The sequence below is a fragment of the Salmo salar genome, chromosome 15 (assembly GCF_965601325.2).
Source record: "Salmo salar chromosome 15, fSalSal1, whole genome shotgun sequence".
NCBI classification, from domain to species: Eukaryota; Metazoa; Chordata; class Actinopteri; order Salmoniformes; family Salmonidae; genus Salmo; species Salmo salar.
Genome location: NC_138305.1, coordinates 104,169,163 through 104,189,183, shown reverse-complemented (window position 1 = coordinate 104,189,183; position 20,021 = coordinate 104,169,163). Strand labels below are relative to the sequence as shown.

Genomic DNA, 20,021 nt, shown 5'->3' with positions numbered 1-20,021 from the left:
AAATTAATAAAAACATTTAAAACATAGTTTTAAAGGTCACCTCTGAACGAGCTCCGGAAACTGACAGGCATGATACACTAGCGCAGGATGCTGCGCGGTGAAACAACGCTTGACATTCATTTCGATGGAAGGGAAGCGGGGGACCTTTGGGCGGTGCGAAGGTGGGGTGGGAGGCGGTGAAAAATATCAACTTTTCCAAACTTTATGCAAATGACCAGGCGATCGCTGGGCGATGACCAATCATATCGAGTGGTTCCCATAACGAAATTATACTATGCCACCTAAGGCTGGAGACGTTCTTCAGCAAAGATGGCTAACAAAAATACTAGGATGGAAGCAAAAGTGAATATAATGTCATAACTACTCATGCAAATGTACAGTTGACAGGAATATGTTAGTTTATGTAGAGACAAATGGTTATGCATATTTTTTTATCATAAAGTTAATTTACAAAATCGGGATTTTGCAAGATAGCTGGCTAGCTTGATGGGTGTTGTGACATGAGTATTACATTGTAATTCTGGTTGTTTAATGTTTTAGTGACTCCTGAAACAACCAGCAAACCAGGCAGTCATCTTGTGAAACAGTGGATGTAAAGAATCTAGCTGGCTAAATCATTTACTGCAAATTGAATGTACAATTTTGTATGCTTGCCTTGCAGATATTTGCCATGCAATGCAGATAGATGAAATAACGTAGCTAGCTATGTTCTTGCTTATTGTGCAGTGAAGGATAACAATACCTGTATGCCTATGGATGTGCAGCTAGCTATCTAGCTAGAAATCAAAGGGAGACAAACTGGGAATTGAATAACTGCAGTTGACATAGCTAAGTAAATGGAAGACTACTTTTATTGCAATGTGGATGGCTCTTAAAAGAGCCTTTGGTTGTGCATAGTGTAGTCTATGGTGTTGCCAGGGAACAGCACCCTCTTCGAAGAAGTAGGAGGTGAAGATCTCCCGCACACGGATTGCCTCTCTTGCTGCGTTGTTGGACCCCATCCTTGAAACATCCTGCAGAGTAGCAGGCTTCTCCTTTGGCAGACTGCGGCGAGCTGCAGATCCCCTCCTGGTCCTCGTGTCCATCCTCATGAAGTTATACAGGACACAGGTAGCCTTCACACACCTGAATTCCTCCAGGAGGCAGTCCCAGATGGCCCTGATCACCCAACCTTGCAGTGCCCTACACGTTATCTGTAGGCAATCATTTTGAAGAAATCTCCAGTTAGAAGGTATCTGTAGGAATATGGAAGACAATGTAATTAGACTTTTACATCACCAGGTCATTGTGTATTACTAAAGTATAATATCCCTGATAAGAAATAATGATAACATTTTATTGATAGATGCATGTACACACATATGTGCATGTGTAGCATGTGACAATAACAGTATCATATCAAGGATAGCAACACAAATGAATACATAAATACCACTTGAAGCTTGATGATGAGTTGATCATTTGAATCAGATGTGCAGTGCTAAGGCAAAAACAAAAATGTGCACCCCTTTGAGTCCCCAGGACTGAGAATCACTGCTCTTCATATGTAGACAGGCTTTCATAGCTCTCTTTATCTGAGGACAGAAAACATCACAAGAAACAGACTTCATTATATTCAAATTACACCGCACAGAATATTATGTTACTATTATGTCTGTCCTCACTACTAGAGACAGTAACTACACAAAAGTACCTGCCCTATCCAGAACAGTCTACTCTCTCACTTTGACAGTTGGGGCTGTTTTCCTTTCACCCTCCTCCATGGCTGTTAGCTAGCTAACTACAAATGCATTTGGAGCTTGTTTTTTACAGTGATAAATACATCAAGATTTTATTTTATTTCACCTTTATTTAACCACGTAGGCCAGTTGAGAACAAGTTCTCATTTACAACTGCAACCTGGCCAAGATAAAGCAAAGCAGGGCGACAAAAACAACAACACAGAGTTGCACATGGAATAAACAAACATACAGTCAATAACACAATAGAAAAGTCTATATACAGTGTGTGCAAATGAGGTAAGATTAGGGAGGAAGGCAATAAATAGTCCATAGTGGCGAAGTAATTACAATTTAGCAATTAAACACTGGAGTGATAGATGTGCAGAAGATGAATGTGCAAGGAGAGATACTGGGGTGCAAAGGAGCAAAAAAAAAAAAAACAATATGGGGATGAGGTAGTTGGATGGGCTATTTACAGATGGGCTATGTACAGGTGCAATGATCTGTAAACTGCTATGACAGCTGATGCTTAAAGTTAGTGAGGGAGATATGAGTCACCAGCTTCACTGATTTTTGCAATTCGTTCCAGTCACTGGCAACAGAGAACTGGAAGGAAAGGTGGCCAAAGGAGGAATTGGCTTTGGGGGTGACCAGTGAAATATACCTGCTGGAGCGAGTGCTACGGGTGGGTGCTGCTATGCTGACCAGTGAGCTGAGATTAGGCGGGGCTTTACCTAGCAAAGACATATAGATGACCTGGAGCCAGTGGGTTTGGCGAAGAATATGAAGAGAGGGCCAGCCAACAAGAGCATACAGGTCGCAGTGGTGGGTAGTATATGGGGCTTTGGTGACAAAACAGATGGCACTGTGATAGACTGCATCCAATTTGCTGAGTAGAGTGTTGGAGGCTATTTTGTAAATGACATCGCCAAAGTCAAGGATCGGTAGGATGGTCAGTTTTACGAGAGTATGTTTGGCAGCATGAGTGAAGGATGCTTTGTTGCGAAATAGGAAGCCGATTCTAGATGTCATTTTGGATTGGAGATGCTTAATGTAAGTCTGGAAGGAGAGTTTACAGTCTAACCAGACACCTAGGTACACCACATATTCTAAGTCAGAACCGTCCAGAGTAGTGATGCTAGACGGGTGGGCAGGTGCGGGTTGAAGAGCATGCATTTAGTTGTACTTGCATATAAGAGCAGTTGGGAAGCCATGGAAGGAGAGTTGTATGGCATTGAAGCTCGTTTGGAGGTTAGTTAACACAGTGTCCAAAGAAGGGCCAGAAGTATACAGAATGGTGTCGTCTGCGTAGAGGTGGCTCAGAGAATCACCAGCAGCAAGAGCGACATCATTGATGTATACAGAGAAAAGAGTCGGCCCGAGAATTGAACCCTGTGGCACCCCCATAAAGACTGCCAGAGGTCCAGACAAAAGGCCCTCCGATTTGACACACTGAACTCTGTCTGAGAAGTAGTTGGTGAACCAGGCGAGGCAGTCATTTGAGAAACCATGGCTGTTGAGTCTGCCGATAAGAATGTGGTGATTGACAGAGTCGAAAGGCTTGGCCAGGTCGATGAATACGGCTGCACAGTATTGTCTTTTATCGATGGCGGTTATGATATCGTTTAGGACCTTGAGCGTGGCTGAGGTGCACCCATAACCAGCTCGGAAACCAGATTGCATAGCGGAGAAGGTACGGTGGGATTCAAAATGGTCGGTGATCTGTTTGTTAACTTGGCTATCGAAGACCTTAGAAAGGCACGGTAGGATAGATATAGGTCTGTAACAGTTTGGGTCTAGAGTGTCTCCCCCTTGGAAGAGGGGGATGACTGCGGCAGCTTTCCAATCTTTGGGGATCTCAGATGATACGAAAGAGAGGTTGAACAGGCTAGTAATAGGGGTTGCAACAATTGCTGCAGATAATTTTAGAAAGAGAGGGTCCAGATTGTCTAGCCCAGCTGATTTGTAGTGGTCCAGATTTTGCAGCTCTTTCAGAACATCAGCTATCTGGATTTGGGTGAAGGAGAAATGGGGGAGGCTTGGGCAAGTTGCTGTGGGGTGTGCAGAGCTGTTGACCGGGGTAGGGGTAGCCAGGTGGAAAGCATGGCCAGCTGTAGAAAAATGCTTATTGAAATGATCAATTATCGTTGATTTATCAGTGGTGACAGTGTTTCCTAGCCTCAGTGCAGTGGGCAGCTGGGAGGAGCTGCTCTTATTCTCCCTGGACTTTACAGTGTCCCAGAACGTTTTGGAGTTTGTGCTACAGGATGCAGATTTCTGTTTGAAAAAGCTAGCCTTAGCTTTCCTAACTGCCTGTGTATATTGGTTCCTAACTTCCCTGAAAAGTTGCATATCGCGGGGGCTATTCGATGCTAATGCAGTACACCACAGGATGTTTTTGTGCTGGTCAAGGGCAGTCAGGTCTGAAGTGAACCAAGAGCTATATCTGTTCCTGGTTCAACATTTTTTGAAAGGGGCATGCTTATTTAAGATGGTGAGGAAAGCACTTTTAAAGAATAACCTGGCATCCTCTACTGATGGAATGAGGTCAATATCCTTCCAGGGTACCCGGGCCAGGTCGATTAGAAAGTCCTGCTCGTTGAAGTGTTTTAGGGAGCATTTAACAGTGATGAGGGGTGGTCGTTTGACCGCAGACCCGTTACGGACACAGGCAATGAGGCAGTGATCGCTGAGATTCTGGTTGAAGACAGCAGAGGTGTATTTAGAGGGAAGGTTGATCAGGATGATATCTATGAGGATGCCCGTGTTTACGGATTTGGGGTTGTACCTGGTAGGTTCATTGATAATTTGTGTGAGATTGAGGGCATCTAGCGTAGATTGTAGGACGGCCGGGGTGTTAAGCATGTCCCAGTTTAGGTCACCTAACAGTACGAGCTCTGAACATAGATGGGGGGGCAATCAATTCACATATGGTGTCCACACATATGGTGTCCAGGGCACAGCTGGGGGCTGAAGGTGGTCTATAACAAGCGGCAACGGTGAGAGACTTGTTTTTGTAAAGGTGGATTTTTAAAAGTAGAAGCTCGAATTGTTTGGGCACAGACCTGGATAGTATGACAGAACTCTGCAGGCTGTCTCTGCAGTAGATTGCAACTCTGCCCCCTTTGGCAGTTCTATCTTGTCAGAAAATGTTATAGTTAGGGATGGAAATTTCAGGATTTTTGGTGGCCTTCCTAAACCAGGATTCAGACACGGCTAGGACATTCGGGTTGGCAGAGTGTGCTAAAGCAGTGAATAAAACAAACTTAGGGAGGAGGCTTCTAATGTTAGCATGCATGAAACCAAAGGATTTTACGGTTACAGAAGTCAACAAATGAGAGAGCCTGGGGTGGGGAATGGGAGTGGAGCTAGGCGCTGCAGGGCCTGGATTAACCTATACATCACCAAAGGAACAGAGGAGGAGTAGGATAAGGGTACGGCTAAAGGCTATAAGAACTGGTTGTCTAGTGCGTTCGGAACAGAGAATAAAAGGAGCAGGTTTCTGGGCGCGGAAGAATAAATTCAAGGCATAATGTACAGACAAGGGTATGGTAGGATGTGAATACAGTGGAGGTAAACCTAGGCATTGAGTGACGATGAGAGAGGCTTTGTCTCTAGAGACACCATTTAAACCAGCTGAGGTCACCGCATGTGTGGGAGATGGAACAAAAGGGCTAGCTAAGGCACATTGAGCAGGGCTGAAGGCTCTACAGTGAAATAAGACAATAATCACTAACAAAAACAGCAATGGACAAGGCATATTGACATTAGGGGGTGGCATGCGTAGCCGAGTTATCATAGGGTCCAGTGAGTAGCTAGGCGAGCTGGAGACACGGTGATTCAGACAGCTAGCGGGCCGGGGCTAGCAGGCTAGCAGAAGGGCCTTAGGGGGACGTCGCGACGTAAGAGTTTGTTGTAGCCCCCTCGGACGGTTACGCCGGCAGACCAGTCGTGATGGATCGGCAGGGCTCCGTGTAGGCAGTAAAAGGGTCCAGGCCAATTGGCAAAATAGGTATTGTAGCCCAAGAAATTGGCTGATGGACCTCTTCAGCTAGCCGGGAGCTCTGGGCTAGCTCCAGGCTAACTGGTGTTTGCTTCGGGACAGGGATGTTAGCCAGGAGTAGCCACTCAGATAGCAGCTAGCTAGCTGCGATGATCCAGTAGCGGGCCGCAGCTAGCAGATGGGCCTTCAGGGGACGTCACGACAGAGGAGCCTGTTGAAACCCACTCGGGCGGATTATGACGGTAGACCAGTCGTGATGGATCGGCGGGGCTCCGTGTCAGCAGTAAAAGGGGTCCAGGCCAATTGGCTAAATAGGTATTGTTGCCCAAGGAGTGGCTGATGGACCTCTTCAGCTAGCCGGGGGATGGGTCTAGCACGAGGCTAGCTCAAGGCTAACTGGTGCTTGCTTCGGGACAGAGACGTTAGCCAGGAGTAGCCATTCGGATAGCAGCTAGCTAGCTGCGATGATCCAGGTGAAAAGGTTCAGATCTGAGGTAGGAATCTGGAGATGTGGAGATGTGGTAGAGAGGAAGCAGTCCGATATGCTCTGGGTTGAATCGCACTGTGCAGACTGGCAGGAGTTGACCGGGCTGAGGTTAGCTGATGACCGCTAGCAGTGGCTAACTTACTACTAGCTAATAGCTAGTTAGCTGGCTAGCTTCTGTTGGGGGTTCCGGTTCTAAAGTATAGAAAATAGCAGATCCATACCAAATTGGGTGAGGCGGGTTGCAGGAGAGTATGTTGAAATTGAGGTTAAAAATATGAAAAATATATACGAACTATATACGAAGACAAAAAAAAGATATATACACGGGACACGACAAGACAAAGACGTCTGACTGCTACGCCATCTTGGAGATTGACAGATAGCTAGCTAATATGAAGTTAGGTAGCTGGTGATATTCAATTCACTTAGCTAGCTATCTATACAGTATGTGAAGTTGGCTTGATAGCTAGCTAGCCAACTAGCTAGCTCATTTAGAAGCTCATTTGAGTTAGCCTGCACTGTATCTAGTTAGCTAATAATACTTTTTTTTTACATTTTCGAAATGTATTTACTTACTTGAATAGGTTCTCCCAGCCATGTGGACAATTGGAAACAGGGCAGCAAAGTTTGTTTGTCACCAGAGCGTTTTAGAGTATATTACTATTGAACTATGTACCCATTTAATAACCTGACCATACAAACTTGCTATGCTGAATTCTTGACGCACAATCAAACATGCTGATATATGCTGCCAGCACACCCACAAGTGAGTCACAACTAAGCAACACACGGCAATTTACCGCTATCTAGTGTATTTGACACTGATACCCCGTGGTCGCGTTCCAGGAGCGTCGCAGGTCTACACAGGTGTGTTCCAGGTGGTCTTCATTGCTTCATAATTTCTGGGTGTATTACAACGGATACTTAACATAACAGATTACCATAATTGATTCAGATTATTTGATGATTTATTGGCCTCTACTTTTATTTTTTACAAATCCCAAATCACTATTGCAGGGCTGACAAACTCTGTTCCTGTTCCTGGAGAGCTATCATCCTGTAGGTTTTCGCTCCAAACCCAGTAGTAACTAACGTGATTCAACTTATCAACGAGTTAGTTAGGTGCGCTAGATAAGAGTTTGAACAAAAACCTCCACTCCCATTCAAACCCAGAATTTCTCCAGACTTCCAAGATGAGATTTGGAAGGATGGTCCGCGAGGGAAGTGTTGAACATATCACCTTGCCACATACTGGTTGTGTTCCTGCCTGATTACGTTGAAGACGTTGCATTGCATCAACCAATGGCTGTGCGTCACATTATCGACTGTCGGTCATTACATTCCTATATCATATGAGGTGGTTAGCTGATATGTTAAACACCTATCCAAGCTTTCAACCTCAGGAGGCTGAAGACGTTTGACTTGTCACCTAAAACTCTCACAAACTTTTACAGATGCACAATTGAGAGCATCCTGTCGGGCTGTATCACCGCCTGGTACGGCAACTGGACCACCCACAACCGCAGGGCTCTCCAGAGGGTGGTGCGGTCTGCACAACGCATCACCGGGGGCAAACTACTTGCCCTCCAGGACACCTACAGCAGCCGATGTCACTTGAAGTCCAAAAAGATCATCAAGGACAACAACCACCCGAGCCACTGCCTATTCACCCCGCTACCATCCAGAAGGTGAGGTCAGTACAGGTGCATCAAAGCTAGGGCCGAGAGACTAAAAATAGCTTCTATCTCAAGGCCATCAGACTGTTAAACAGCCATCACTAACACAGAGAGGCTGCTGCCTACATACAAACTTGAAATCATTGGCCACTAGGGTTGCAAAGGGTCGGAAACTTTCTGGTAAATTTCCGGAATTTTCCTGAAAATTGTCCATGGGAAATTAAGCCCTGGAATTTGGGGAATTTTGCTTTAATTCATCAAAAAAGTTAGCTTATAACAGTGAACCTTTTTTGTGGGATACTCATAAGGCAATTCTAGGTCATATTTTGGTTAAACTTTCCCAAATTCAATGGAATTGCAACCCTCTGCATGCACAGTGCATTCTTCCATCACATGTACAGCTGATTCTTAAGATCTTGCACACTAATGAGATGCTATTGAGCCCACACTACTACGCTGTCTGAGCCAAGGACTACATGCTTTCTGGTAAGTTTTAATTACAATACTGGGTGGGGTGAATATATTTTATATGACATACATTATTTTTTGTTAACTAGTAAATAGTAGCCTACAGCAAAGTGTGTTTAAATCATTTTTAACTTGTTAACAATTTCTGCTGGTTAGTTTTTGCTGCAATGTGGGTTTTAGCTTGCTTGAGCCTGCTAGCTGAGGAGTGTTAATTCACGTTTCCATACATGTTTCAATTTGGTCATTGCTCATCCATATACACTGATCAAAAAAATAAAGGCAACACTTAAACAACACAATGTAACTCTAAGTCAATCACACTTCTGTGAAATCAAACTGTCCACTTAGGAAGCAACACTGATTGACAATACATTTCACATGCTGTTGTGCAAATGGAATAGACAACAGGTGGAAATTATAGGCAGTTAGCAAGACACCCCCAATAAAGGAGTGGTTCTGCAGGTGGGGACCACAGACCACTTCTCAGTTCCTATGCTTCCTGGCTGATGTTTTGGTCACTTTTGAATGCTGGCGGTGCTTTCACTCTAGTGGTAGCATGAGACGGAGTCTACAGCCCACACAAGTGGCTGAGGTAGTGCAGCTCATCCAGGATGGCACATCAATGCGAGCTGTGGCAAGAAGGTTTGCTGTGTCTGTCTGCGTAGTGTCCAGAGCATGGAAGCGCTACCAGGAGACAGGCCAGTACATCAGGAGACGTGGAGGAGGCCATAGGAGGGCAACAACCCAGCAGCAGGACCGCTACCTCCGCCTTTGTGCAAGGAGGAGCAGGAGAAGCACTGCCAGAGCCCTGCAAAATGACCTCCAGCAGGCCACAAATGTGCATGTGTCTGCTCAAACGGTCAGAAACAGACTCCATGAGGGTGGTATGAGGGCCCGACGTCCACAGGTGGGGGTTGTGCTTACAGCCCAACACCGTGCAGGACGTTTGGCATTTGCCAGAGAACACCAAGATTGGCAAATTCGCCACTGGCACTCTGTGCTCTTCACAGATGAAAGCAGGTTCACACTGAGCATGTGACAGACGTGACAGAGTCTGGAGATGCCGTGGAGAATGTTCTGCTGCCTGCAACATCCTCCAGCATGACCGGTTTGGCGGTGGGTCAGTCATGGTGTGGGGTGGCATTTCTTTGGGGGGCCGCACAGCCCGCCATGTGCTCGCCAGAGGTAGCCTGACTGCCATTAGGTACCGAGATGAGATCCTCAGACCCCTTGTGAGACCAATTGCTGGTGCGGTTGGCCCTGGGTTCCTCCTAATGCAAGACAATGCTAGACCTCATGTGGCTGGAGTGAGTCAGCAGTTCCTGCAAGAGGAAGACATTGATGCTATGGACTGGCCCGTTCCCCAGACCTGAATCCAATTGAGCACATCTGGGACATCATGTCTCGCTCCATCCACCAACGCCACGTTGCACCACAGACTGTCCAGGAGTTGGCGGATGCTTTAGTCCAGGTCTGGGAGGAGATCCCTCAGGAGACCATCCGCCACCCCATCAGGAGCATGCCCAGGCATTGTAGGGAGGTCATACAGGCACGTGGAGGCCACACACACTACTGAGCGTCATTTTGACTTGTTTTATGGACATTACATCAAAGTTGGATCAGCCTGTAGTGTGGTTTTCCACTTTAATTTTGAGTGTGACTCCAAATCCAGACCTCCATGGGTTGATATATTGGATTTCCATTGATTATTTTTGTGTGATTTTGTTGTCAGCACATTCAACTATGTAAAGAAAAAAGTATTTAACACGATTATTTCTTTCATTCAGCTCTAGGATATGTTGTTTAAGTGTTCCCTTTATTTTTTGAGCAGTATATTTATATGTACATATTCTTATTCCTTCCCTTTACTTAGATTTGTGTGTATTAGGTAGTTGTTGTGGAAATGTTACATTACTTGTTAGATATTACTGCACTGTTGGAAATAGAAGCACAAGCATTTCACTACACTCGCAATAACATCTGCTAACCATGTGTATGTGACCAATAACATTTGATTTGATCTGATTTGAGATCTGGTAGGTGTCTGCAATGTAGTCAGGCAGGAATGCCACCCACATGATATAGCGGAGCGGTATAGCAATCTAATGCCCGACTACGCAGTCGATGACGTGGCATGCTAATTACATGCTATGCAACTATTGGTTGATGCAATGCATTATCTGCAATTTGGTCAGGGCCTGGAACATGACTCTCAACTAGCTGACTCAGGTATGTTCGGTTAAGGTTCGACTGAATACCCACAGGATGGTAGATCTCCAGGAAGAGATTTAGGTAGATCTGTTGTAATCTATGTAAGTATTAGGTCGTATTTATTGTTGCGGACCGTAACAGACTTCCCTTTCTCAATGGAAAACTAAAAACATGCGTTTCTTATAGGTAATATTCATTCTGTTTGGTGCCTATTGAATACGACCCTGCACTGCCTCCAAACAAGTCCCAGGCTTTTGTGGGCACACTGCCCCACGACGGCTTGTTTGCACTTCAATAGTTTCAGTTTTGTTTTTGTGTAGAGAGAAGTCTCACGCATTGGCCGACCCAGATTCTACTTTATTAATTAAGAAAGACTGCCACTGCTCACAGGAAAGATCAAAAGGAATGATGTACTGGTCGTAGTCTCCCATTTCATCTGTGTGTAGTGTCTTTAGATTGGTCTGTTACACTGGTCGCAGCAAGACTCTTTATTGCCACACAATCAGAGTTGGTGGTAATTGCTTTTGGTACAACATGATAGGCAAGAACTCTCACAAGGTTTTAGTTTGAATGTATTTGTAGACAAGTAGAACATTTTAATGCACAGTGTGAATTGCATTGACTCTTGAATTCCAAGAGAATTATACAGCTGTGCCAGGAAAATAACCTCTCCCTCAACGTCAACAAAACGAAAGGGCTGATCGTGGACTTTAGGAGACAGTAGAGGGAGCACGCCCCCATCCACATCGACGGGATCGCAGTGGAGAAGTTCCTCGGGGTACACATCACTGACAATCTGAAATGACCCACCCTCATAAACAGTGTGGTGAAGAAGGCACAATATCGCCTCTTCAACCTCAGGAGGCTGAAGAAATTTGTCTTGGCCCCCAAGTCCCTCACAAACTTTTACAGATGCACCATTGAGAGCATCCTGTCGGGCTGTATCACCACCTGGTACGGCAACTGCACCACCCGCAACCGCAGGTCTCTCCAAAGGGTGGTGCGATCTGCCAAACCCATCACCGGGGGTAAACTACCTGAAGGCTGTCTAGGGTTGTAATTGGTAGATAACCTCTGTGCACGTGTTGTCACGCAACTGGGACATGATTCGACATTGGGCTGACAGAGAAGAGACAGTGAGATGCTGCATTTGTAAAACGTTACAACATAACAGAACCTTGATTCTTGATTTTCCATATCGCGCTAAAGCAAACTCGAATATACACTGCATGCACAATTATTAGGCAAGTGAGTATTCTGATCTTATCATTATTTCTATTCACATTTTCGAACTCCAAACCATATAAACTTGAATGCTTATTGGATTTAATCATTTTCAGGTGATATGTATTTGTGTAATGAGGGAGGGTGTGGCGAAAGTGAATTACTATAAGGTGTGCATAATTATTAGGCAGCCTCATTACCTCTGGTAAAATGGGCCAAAAAAGAGATTTAACTGACACTGAAAAGCCAAAAATGTAAAATGCCTTTCAGACGGATGCGACGCTCTTTAAATAGCTAAACTATTGAGGCGTGACCACCGGACAATCAAACGTTTTGTTGCGAATAGTCAACTGGGGCGCAAAAAAACGCATGGGGAAGAAAAGGCGCAAATTAACTGCAAAAGACTTGAGAATAATTAAACGTCAAACTACTAGGAACCCATTATCCTTCAGTGCCACCGTATTCCAGAACTGCAACCTACCTGGAGTGTTCAAAAGTACAAGGTGTCAAGTGCTCAGTGACATGGCCAAGGTCAAGAAGACTGAAACAAGACCACCACTGATTAAGATTCACAAGTTGAAGCGTCAAGATTGGGCAAAGAAATACCTGAAGACAGATTTCTCAAAGGTTTTATGGACAGATTAAATGAAAGTGACTCTAGATGGACCAAATGGATGGGCCCGTGGCTGGATCAGTAATGGACACAGGGCACCACTTTGAGTCAGGTGCCAGCAAGGTGAATGAGGGGTACTGGTATGGGCTGCTATCATTGAGGATGAGGTAGTTGGACCTTTTCGGGTTGAAGATGGACTGAAACTCAACTCCCAAACCTACTGCCAGTTTCTGGAAGATTCTTTTGTCAAACAGTGGTACAGGAAGAGGTCCTCAGCATTCTAGAAGGCCATGATCTTTACACAGGACAATGCTCCATCATATGCATCCAAGTACTCCACTGCTTGGCTAGCCAGCAAAGGCCTCAAAGATGCCTGAATAACAACCTGGCCCCCTTCCTCACCTGACTTAAATCCTATTGAGAACTTGTGGGCCCTTCTCAAACGTGAGATTTACAGTGAGGGAAGACAATACACATTTACATTTTACATTTTAGTCATTTAGCAAACACTCTTATCCAGAGCGACTTACAGTAGTGAATACATACATTTCATAATTTGTATATATATTTTTTTTTCCCGTACTGGTCCCCCGTGGGAATCGAACCCACAACCCTGGCGTTGCAAACACCATGCTCTACCAACTGAGCCACACCTCTTTGAACAGCATTTGGGAGGCTGTGGTTGCTGCTTCACCGAAAATTGATTGTGAACAGATCAAGAAACTGACAGACTCCATGGATGGAAGCCTCATGGCAGTTCTTGAAAATAAGTAAACAAAGGGATAAATACACTGGGGAAAATCAGCGACACCTGGAGGGGGTGAAGACAATCACAAGGACAGGTGAAATAGATCAGGGTGTGACATAATGAGCATTACAATGGCTAATTATTAATTAACCTATAGGGGCTAGGGGGCAGTATTTGCACGGCCGGATGAAAAACGTACCCAATTTAAACAGGTTACTACTCTGGCCCAGAAAATGGCATATGCATATTATTAGTAGATTTGAATAGAAAACACTCTGAAGTTTCTAAAACTGTTTGAATGGTGTCTGTGAGTATAACAAAACTCATATGGCAGGCAAAAAAACTGAGAAAAATTGAATCAGGAAGTGGGAGAATTTAGAAATGTAGTTTTTGTTTAGAATCCCTTGGAAAACTACAGTGACATAGGATTTACGTTACACCTCCTAACTCTTCCATTGGCTGTCAACAATCTTTATGAACAGGTTTCAATCGTCATCTGTTACCGGGCAGATCATTTTCGCTCAGTCAATCACAGGCCAGTCTGAGGAGAGGTGTCTTATGATGCGCGTACACGTGACGTCATCATCTTTTTATTTTTCCTCTGGGATGAATAGCTATTGCCCGGTTGTAAAATTATCGCAATTTTACGTAAAAAAATACCCTAAAGGATTGATTGTAAACATCGTTTGACGTGTTTCTACAAACGGTAATGGAACTTTTGAACATTTCGTCTATGGATTTGCGTCCACGCCACATGGCATTGTAAGGTGTTCTGGGTGGGTCAACAAAACGGACGTATTTGGACATAAATGATGAACTTTGCAGAACAAATGAACATTTCTTGTGGAAGTGGGTGCCCATCCGAGTGCATTCCGCCGAAGATCAGCAAAGGTAAGTAAATATTTAGAACATATTGTTACAGATTTGTCGACGCCGTGGTTGTAGGCTAACTGTATAGCTTAGCATTGAAGGCTAACTGTATAGCTTAGCATTGAAGGCTAAGTTCTGTAATCAGAATATTGAACAATGTGCTTTTTCCGTAACATTATTTTGAAATCTGACAAAGTGGTTGCATAAAGGAGTAGATTATCTCTAATTCTTTAAATAATTGTTATAAAAATGTTCAACGTTTATGAGTTCTTCCGTAAATTAAATGTGCCTATTCACCGGAAGATATGGGGAGAAAACATTTTCTGAACGCCACGCGCCAATGTAAAAATTGGGTTTTTGGATATAAATATAAACTTGATCGAACAAAAAATGCATGTATTGTCTAACATGATGTCCTAGGAGTGTCGTCTGATGAAGATTGTCAAAGGTTAGTGCTTCATTTTAGCTGTATATCTGGTTTTGTGATGGCTATCGTGCTTGGAAAATGGCTTCTTTTTTTTTCTTTGCTGAGGTGCTATGCTAAAATAATCTAATGTTTTTCTTTCACCGTAAAGCCTTTTTGAAATAAGACAATGTGATTGGATTAACGAGTTGAGTATCTTTAAAATGCCGTATAATACTTGAATTTTAATTTTGAGATTATTTTGTTTTGAATATCGCGCCGTGCTATCTCACTGGTTGTTGTTCAACCAATCCCATTAGCGGGATTGTAGCCTCAAGGACAAATTACAACTAGCTGTTTATTAATACTGTTAGGGAAAACTGTCTGCAACTACAAAGAATTAGTGTTTAACAGAATAAATGAGAAATAAATTGTTTTATTCATTACCTTACAGTCAGCATCGTGAGCATAGGCATGAACGGCTGGCACTGCAAATGTGGTGTCCACCATCAGATCGGGACTGTTTTTCTAAATGTCAAAATAATCGAGTGTAGGAGCAGTTATTTTGTGCATTTTTGTGTAAAATATTACTCATGGTTACAAAGCAGGTATGGAGCAATCCATTTCAAGCCATTCATAAAAACGTATCAAGCGATTCATGAATCTCTTACTACAGGGTGATGGTTAAATATTAGATACATTATAATAGCTAACATAGATTGATTTATCAATTTTACCTGTAAATGAGGCTTCAGCCCGCATGCAATGTCATAGTGAAGAAACATTGTGATGTTTTGCCCCTGCATTGCTTTCAGGTCCCCCAGCAGGAACACAGCATTTGCAAGCCTGAAATGACAGTTCAACATCAGTCATTGTAGCCAATGTTATATATATAACTAAAATACATCAGCTACACATCTGAAGCATCCATCCAATGACACATGGGATGAACTGCCCTGACTAAGATAGACACAAAGTTGTTGTAGAACAGACTTCTGTAGCTGCAGATTTGAAACTAAACTATTAGGGAGATATTTCATTGCACAAGTTGTTAGAAAACACAAAATCAACTCTGTGCTTGGCATGACAGATTTTGCCACATTTACCTTTCCACTGCAGGGAACTGTAACTTTTATAGAAACTGAACTGTATGTACATGATCAACATTTTTGAGCGAGAAGCAATTTTTTTAAGCCAGAAGTTGACAGGTTTGTTGACATAATATAAAATACATTACCTTCCATAACTCCAACTGGTGGATAATGTTGGGAGTGCTGTGTGTTCTCATAGCACAGGTGGCACAGAAATATTTATCTGAGCCACAATCCCCACAGCGCCATAGCTCAGCCTCCTCCAAAACTCTACACACACTGCAGATGGCGTTGGAAGGAAGGCATTCCAGCTCCACTGCAGGCATGTGGAGTAACTCCCTCGACCCCTTCCAGGCCTCAACATCCGCTGCCTTACTTTTTTTTAATGCTGGTGGAGGTGGTGCATCACTGCAGCTGGGCACATCTTCGACTGCAGAGGGAAACAGCTCTGTTCTCCCAGTACTCCCTAAAAATTGTTGCTGAGTGGACTATCCTGGTTAAATGAAGTTGAACAGAACTGAACAAAGCAACTTTCTCACCAATCCAAGTTGATGGCAGTGGTGTACGCGCTATCACGCCTCTAGTCAGGTCTCTGTAAACCAGCGTGGCACTTTTTCTTCTGAAAGATGGCATCTGTAATGAAAAACAAGACAATGACAACTAAGTTTGATTTATCTAAATTAAGATATAATATTAATTACATTTAAATTATCTGATACATAGGACACAATTATCTACTGTATCAAAATGCATGACTAGTGGAGTTACTTTGGTTACACTAAATTATTTTCTTATAGGGAATCTAAAAACAGTTATTGGTAGGAAGTTGTGCTTCGCATGGACATTAAGTGATCTGAAATGGCTCCAGAGACAGGTGATGACACATCTTTGAGCTTTAACAAGCACGGGACAGGAATATTTTGGGCATCTTGGCTAATGGATGATTATTGTTGGAATTGTTTTTAATTTACCATCTAATACTTGTAGTCCAGTGGTTCTCAACCTTCTTTGATCATTGTAAACCCAATCACATCTTGCTCTGCCCATAGTGCCCCCAAAGTACCCTCTCATATGCATTTTAAAATGTAGGCATATCATATGAAATGAGTCTAAGTACCCACTTTGGATATTGGTTCCTGGTTATATGAATGGTGTAAGCAATGGCTAGAAAGAGTTTAAATCCATGCGAGAAAGTGTACTAGTGCACATTTCGGGAAAAAATATGGAGATTTAAGACCGAGACAGGAGATGCAGCCAAATAAATAAAACAGGAGATGACACCATGCCATGGTTCCCGGGAAATTTAAGCCAAAAGGAATGCTAATGCAAAATTTAAAATATTTTCAGATCAAATTGCACTCAATAAATACTCTTCCCTACTATGGGTCATATTAGCGCACTATCCCAGGGTAAAAACACTTTTTAAAATCCATTACATTAGCTTTGTAAATCACAGTTTAAAAAATAATGTGATTATGTACCTTATATGAAGGGAAAGGACGTCTTAACAATAAAGACGAAAATTACCACCACCAATGTACATGGGGTGTAATAACAGCTGTGGTTGATGCTTCAAATAAAATACAATTTTATGTCACATGCGCCTAATTATTTTTTAATTTTTTTAATTGCGCCGAATACAACAGGTGTAGACCTTACAGTGAAATGCTTACTTACAAACCTTTAACCAACAATGCAGTTTTAAGAAAAGTAAGTGTTAAGTAAAAAATTGAAAATAAAAGTAACAAATAATTAAACAGCTGCAGTAAAATAACAATAGCGAGGCTATATACAAGGGGTACCGGTACAGAGTCAATGTGCGGGGGCACCGGTTAGTCGGGCTAATTGAGGTAATATGTACATGTAGGTGTTAGGGACAGATGTTCCGCTAGTGGAACGCCTCACCAATATCCAATGGTATAGAGTGGCGCGAATTACAAATACCTCAAAAATGCAAAAATTTCTATTTTTCAAACATATGACTATTTTACACCATTTTAAAGACAAGACTCTCCTTTATCTAACCACATTGTCTGATTTCAAAAAGGCTTTACAACGAAAGCAAAACATTAGATTATGTCAGGAGAGTACCCAGACAGAAATAATCACACACCCATTTTTCAAGCTAGCATATATGTCACAAAAACCAAAACCACAGCTAAATGCAGCACTAACCTTTGATGATCTTCATCAGATGACACCACTAGGACATTATGTTATACAATACATGCATGTTTTGTTCAATCAAGTTCATATTTATATCAAAAACCAGCTTTTTACATTAGCATGTTTTGTTCAGAACTAGCATACCCACCGAAAACTTCCGGTGAATTTACTAAATAACTCACGATAAACGTTGACAAAAAACATAACAATTATTTTAAGAATTATAGATACAGAACTCCTTTATGCAATCGCGGTGTCTGATTTTAAAATAGCTTTTCGGTGAAAGCACATTTTGCAATATTCTGAGTAGATAGCTAGCTAGCATGGCTAGCTATTTTGACACCCACCAAGTTTGGCACTCACCAAACTCAGAATTACTATTAGAGAAATTGGATTACCTTTGCTGTTCTTCATCAGAATGCACTCCCAGGACTTCTACTTCAACACCCAATGTTGTTTTGGTTACAAATAATCCATAGTTATATCCAAATAGCTGCGTTTTGTTCGTGCGTTCAAATCACTATCCGAAGGGTGACGCACCGGCACGTTTCGTGACAAAAAAATTCAAAATATTCCATTACCGTACTTCGAAGCATGTCAAACGCTGTTTAAAATCAATTTTTATGCGATTTTTCTCGTAAAATAGCGATAATATTCCAACCGGGAGATGTTGTATCCGTTCAAACACTGAAAGAAGAAAAATGGAGTCGTCAGATGCACGCGCGCGACAGTGTCATTGTTCTCAGAGGTACCACTCTCCAAAACCCCTACTGTTTTTCGCCCAGAGACTGCAGAGTTATCATTCCACGTTCTGGCGCCTTCTGAGAGCCAATTAAAGCCTTAGAAAATGTCACGTTACAGCAGAGATCCTGTATTTTCGATAAAGAGGCTACAAAAGGCCAAGAAATGGTCAGACAGGGCACTTCCCATATAGAATCTTCTCAGGTTTTGTCCTGCAACCTGTTGGGGCTAGGGGGCAGTATTTGCACGGCAGGATAAAAAACGTACCCGATTTAATCTGGTTACTACTCCTGCCCAGAAATGAGAATATGCATATAATTAGTAGATTTGGATAGAAAACACTCTAAAGTTTCTAAAACTGTTTGAATGGTGTCTGTGAGTATAACAGAACTTATATGGCAGGCCAAAACCTGAGAAGATTCCATACAGGAAGTGCCCTGTCTTCCTCTGACACCACCTGGTGAAGAGGTCCTGGATGGCAGGCAACTTGGCCCCAGTGATGTACTGGGCCATACGCGCTACCCTCTGTAGTGCCTTGCGGTCAGAGGCAGAGCAGTTGCCATACCAGGCAGTGATGCAACCAGTCAGGATGCTCTCGATGGTGCAGCTGTAGAACCTTTAGAGGATCTGAGGACCCATGCCAAATATTTTGTCTCCTGTGGGGGAATAGGCTTTGTCGTGCCCTCTTCACGACTGTCTTGGTGTGTTTGAACAGTTATAGTTTGTTGGTGATGTGGAACCAAGGAACTTGAAGCTCTCAACCTGCTCCACTACAGCCCCATCGATTTAATGGGGGCGTGCTCGGTCCTCCTTTTCCTGTAGTGCACAATCATCTCCTTTGTCTTGATCACGCTGAGGGAGAGGTTGTTGTCCTGGCACCACACGGTCAGGTCTCTGACCTCCTCCCTATATGCCAAGCCTGGGCAATTATTTTCCATGTAGGGCCACATTAGAATATACACTGCTCAAAAAAATAAAGGGAACACTTAAACAACACAATGTAACTCCAAGTCAATCACACTTCTGTGAAATCAAACTGTCCACTTAGGAAGCAACACTGATTGACAATACATTTCACATGCTGTTGTGCAAATGGAATAGACAACAGGTGAAAATTATAGACAATTAGCAAGACACCACCAATAAAGGAGTGGTTCTGCAGGTGGGGACCACAGACCACTTCTCAGTTCCTATGCTTCCTGGCTGATGTTTTGGTCACTTTTGAATGCTGGCAGTGCTTTCACTCTAGTGGTAGCATGAGAAGGAGTCTACAACCCACACAAGTGGCTCAGGTAGTGCAGCTCATCCAGGATGGCACATCAATGCGAGCTGTGGCAAGAAGGTTTGCTGTGTCTGTCAGCGTAGTGTCCAGAGCATGGAGGCGCTACCAGGAGACAGGCCAGTACATCAGGAGACGTGGAGGAGGCCGTAGGAGGGCAACAACCCAGCAGCAGGACCGCTACCTCCGCCTTTGTGCAAGGAGGAGCAGGAGAAGCACTGCCAGAGCCCTGCAAAATGACCTCCAGCAGGCCACAAATGTGCATGTGTCTGCTCAAACGGTCAGAAACAGACTCCATGAGGGTGGTATGAGGGCCCGAC

General features: G+C 43.4%; 1 protein-coding gene across 5 annotated transcripts in view; it reads right to left on the bottom strand.

Annotated features, from left to right (window-relative positions):
• Positions 1-19,576, bottom strand: part of tnr14 (Tumor necrosis factor receptor superfamily member 14) — a 48,388-nt gene extending 28,812 nt beyond the window's left edge. Inside the window, exons 1-6 of one of the 5 annotated variants that reach the window (XM_082961456.1) lie at positions 16,055-19,576; positions 15,662-15,945; positions 15,162-15,270; positions 14,872-14,952; positions 1,433-1,574; positions 41-1,235 (exon numbers count right to left, since the gene is read on the bottom strand). In XM_082961456.1, the coding sequence (XP_082817582.1) occupies positions 41-71 (31 nt within the window). In that variant the 5' untranslated portion in view covers positions 72-1,235; positions 1,433-1,574; positions 14,872-14,952; ... (1 more) ...; positions 15,662-15,945; positions 16,055-19,576. 5 annotated transcript variants of the gene reach the window in all.
• Positions 19,577-20,021: the final 445 nt, after the last annotated feature.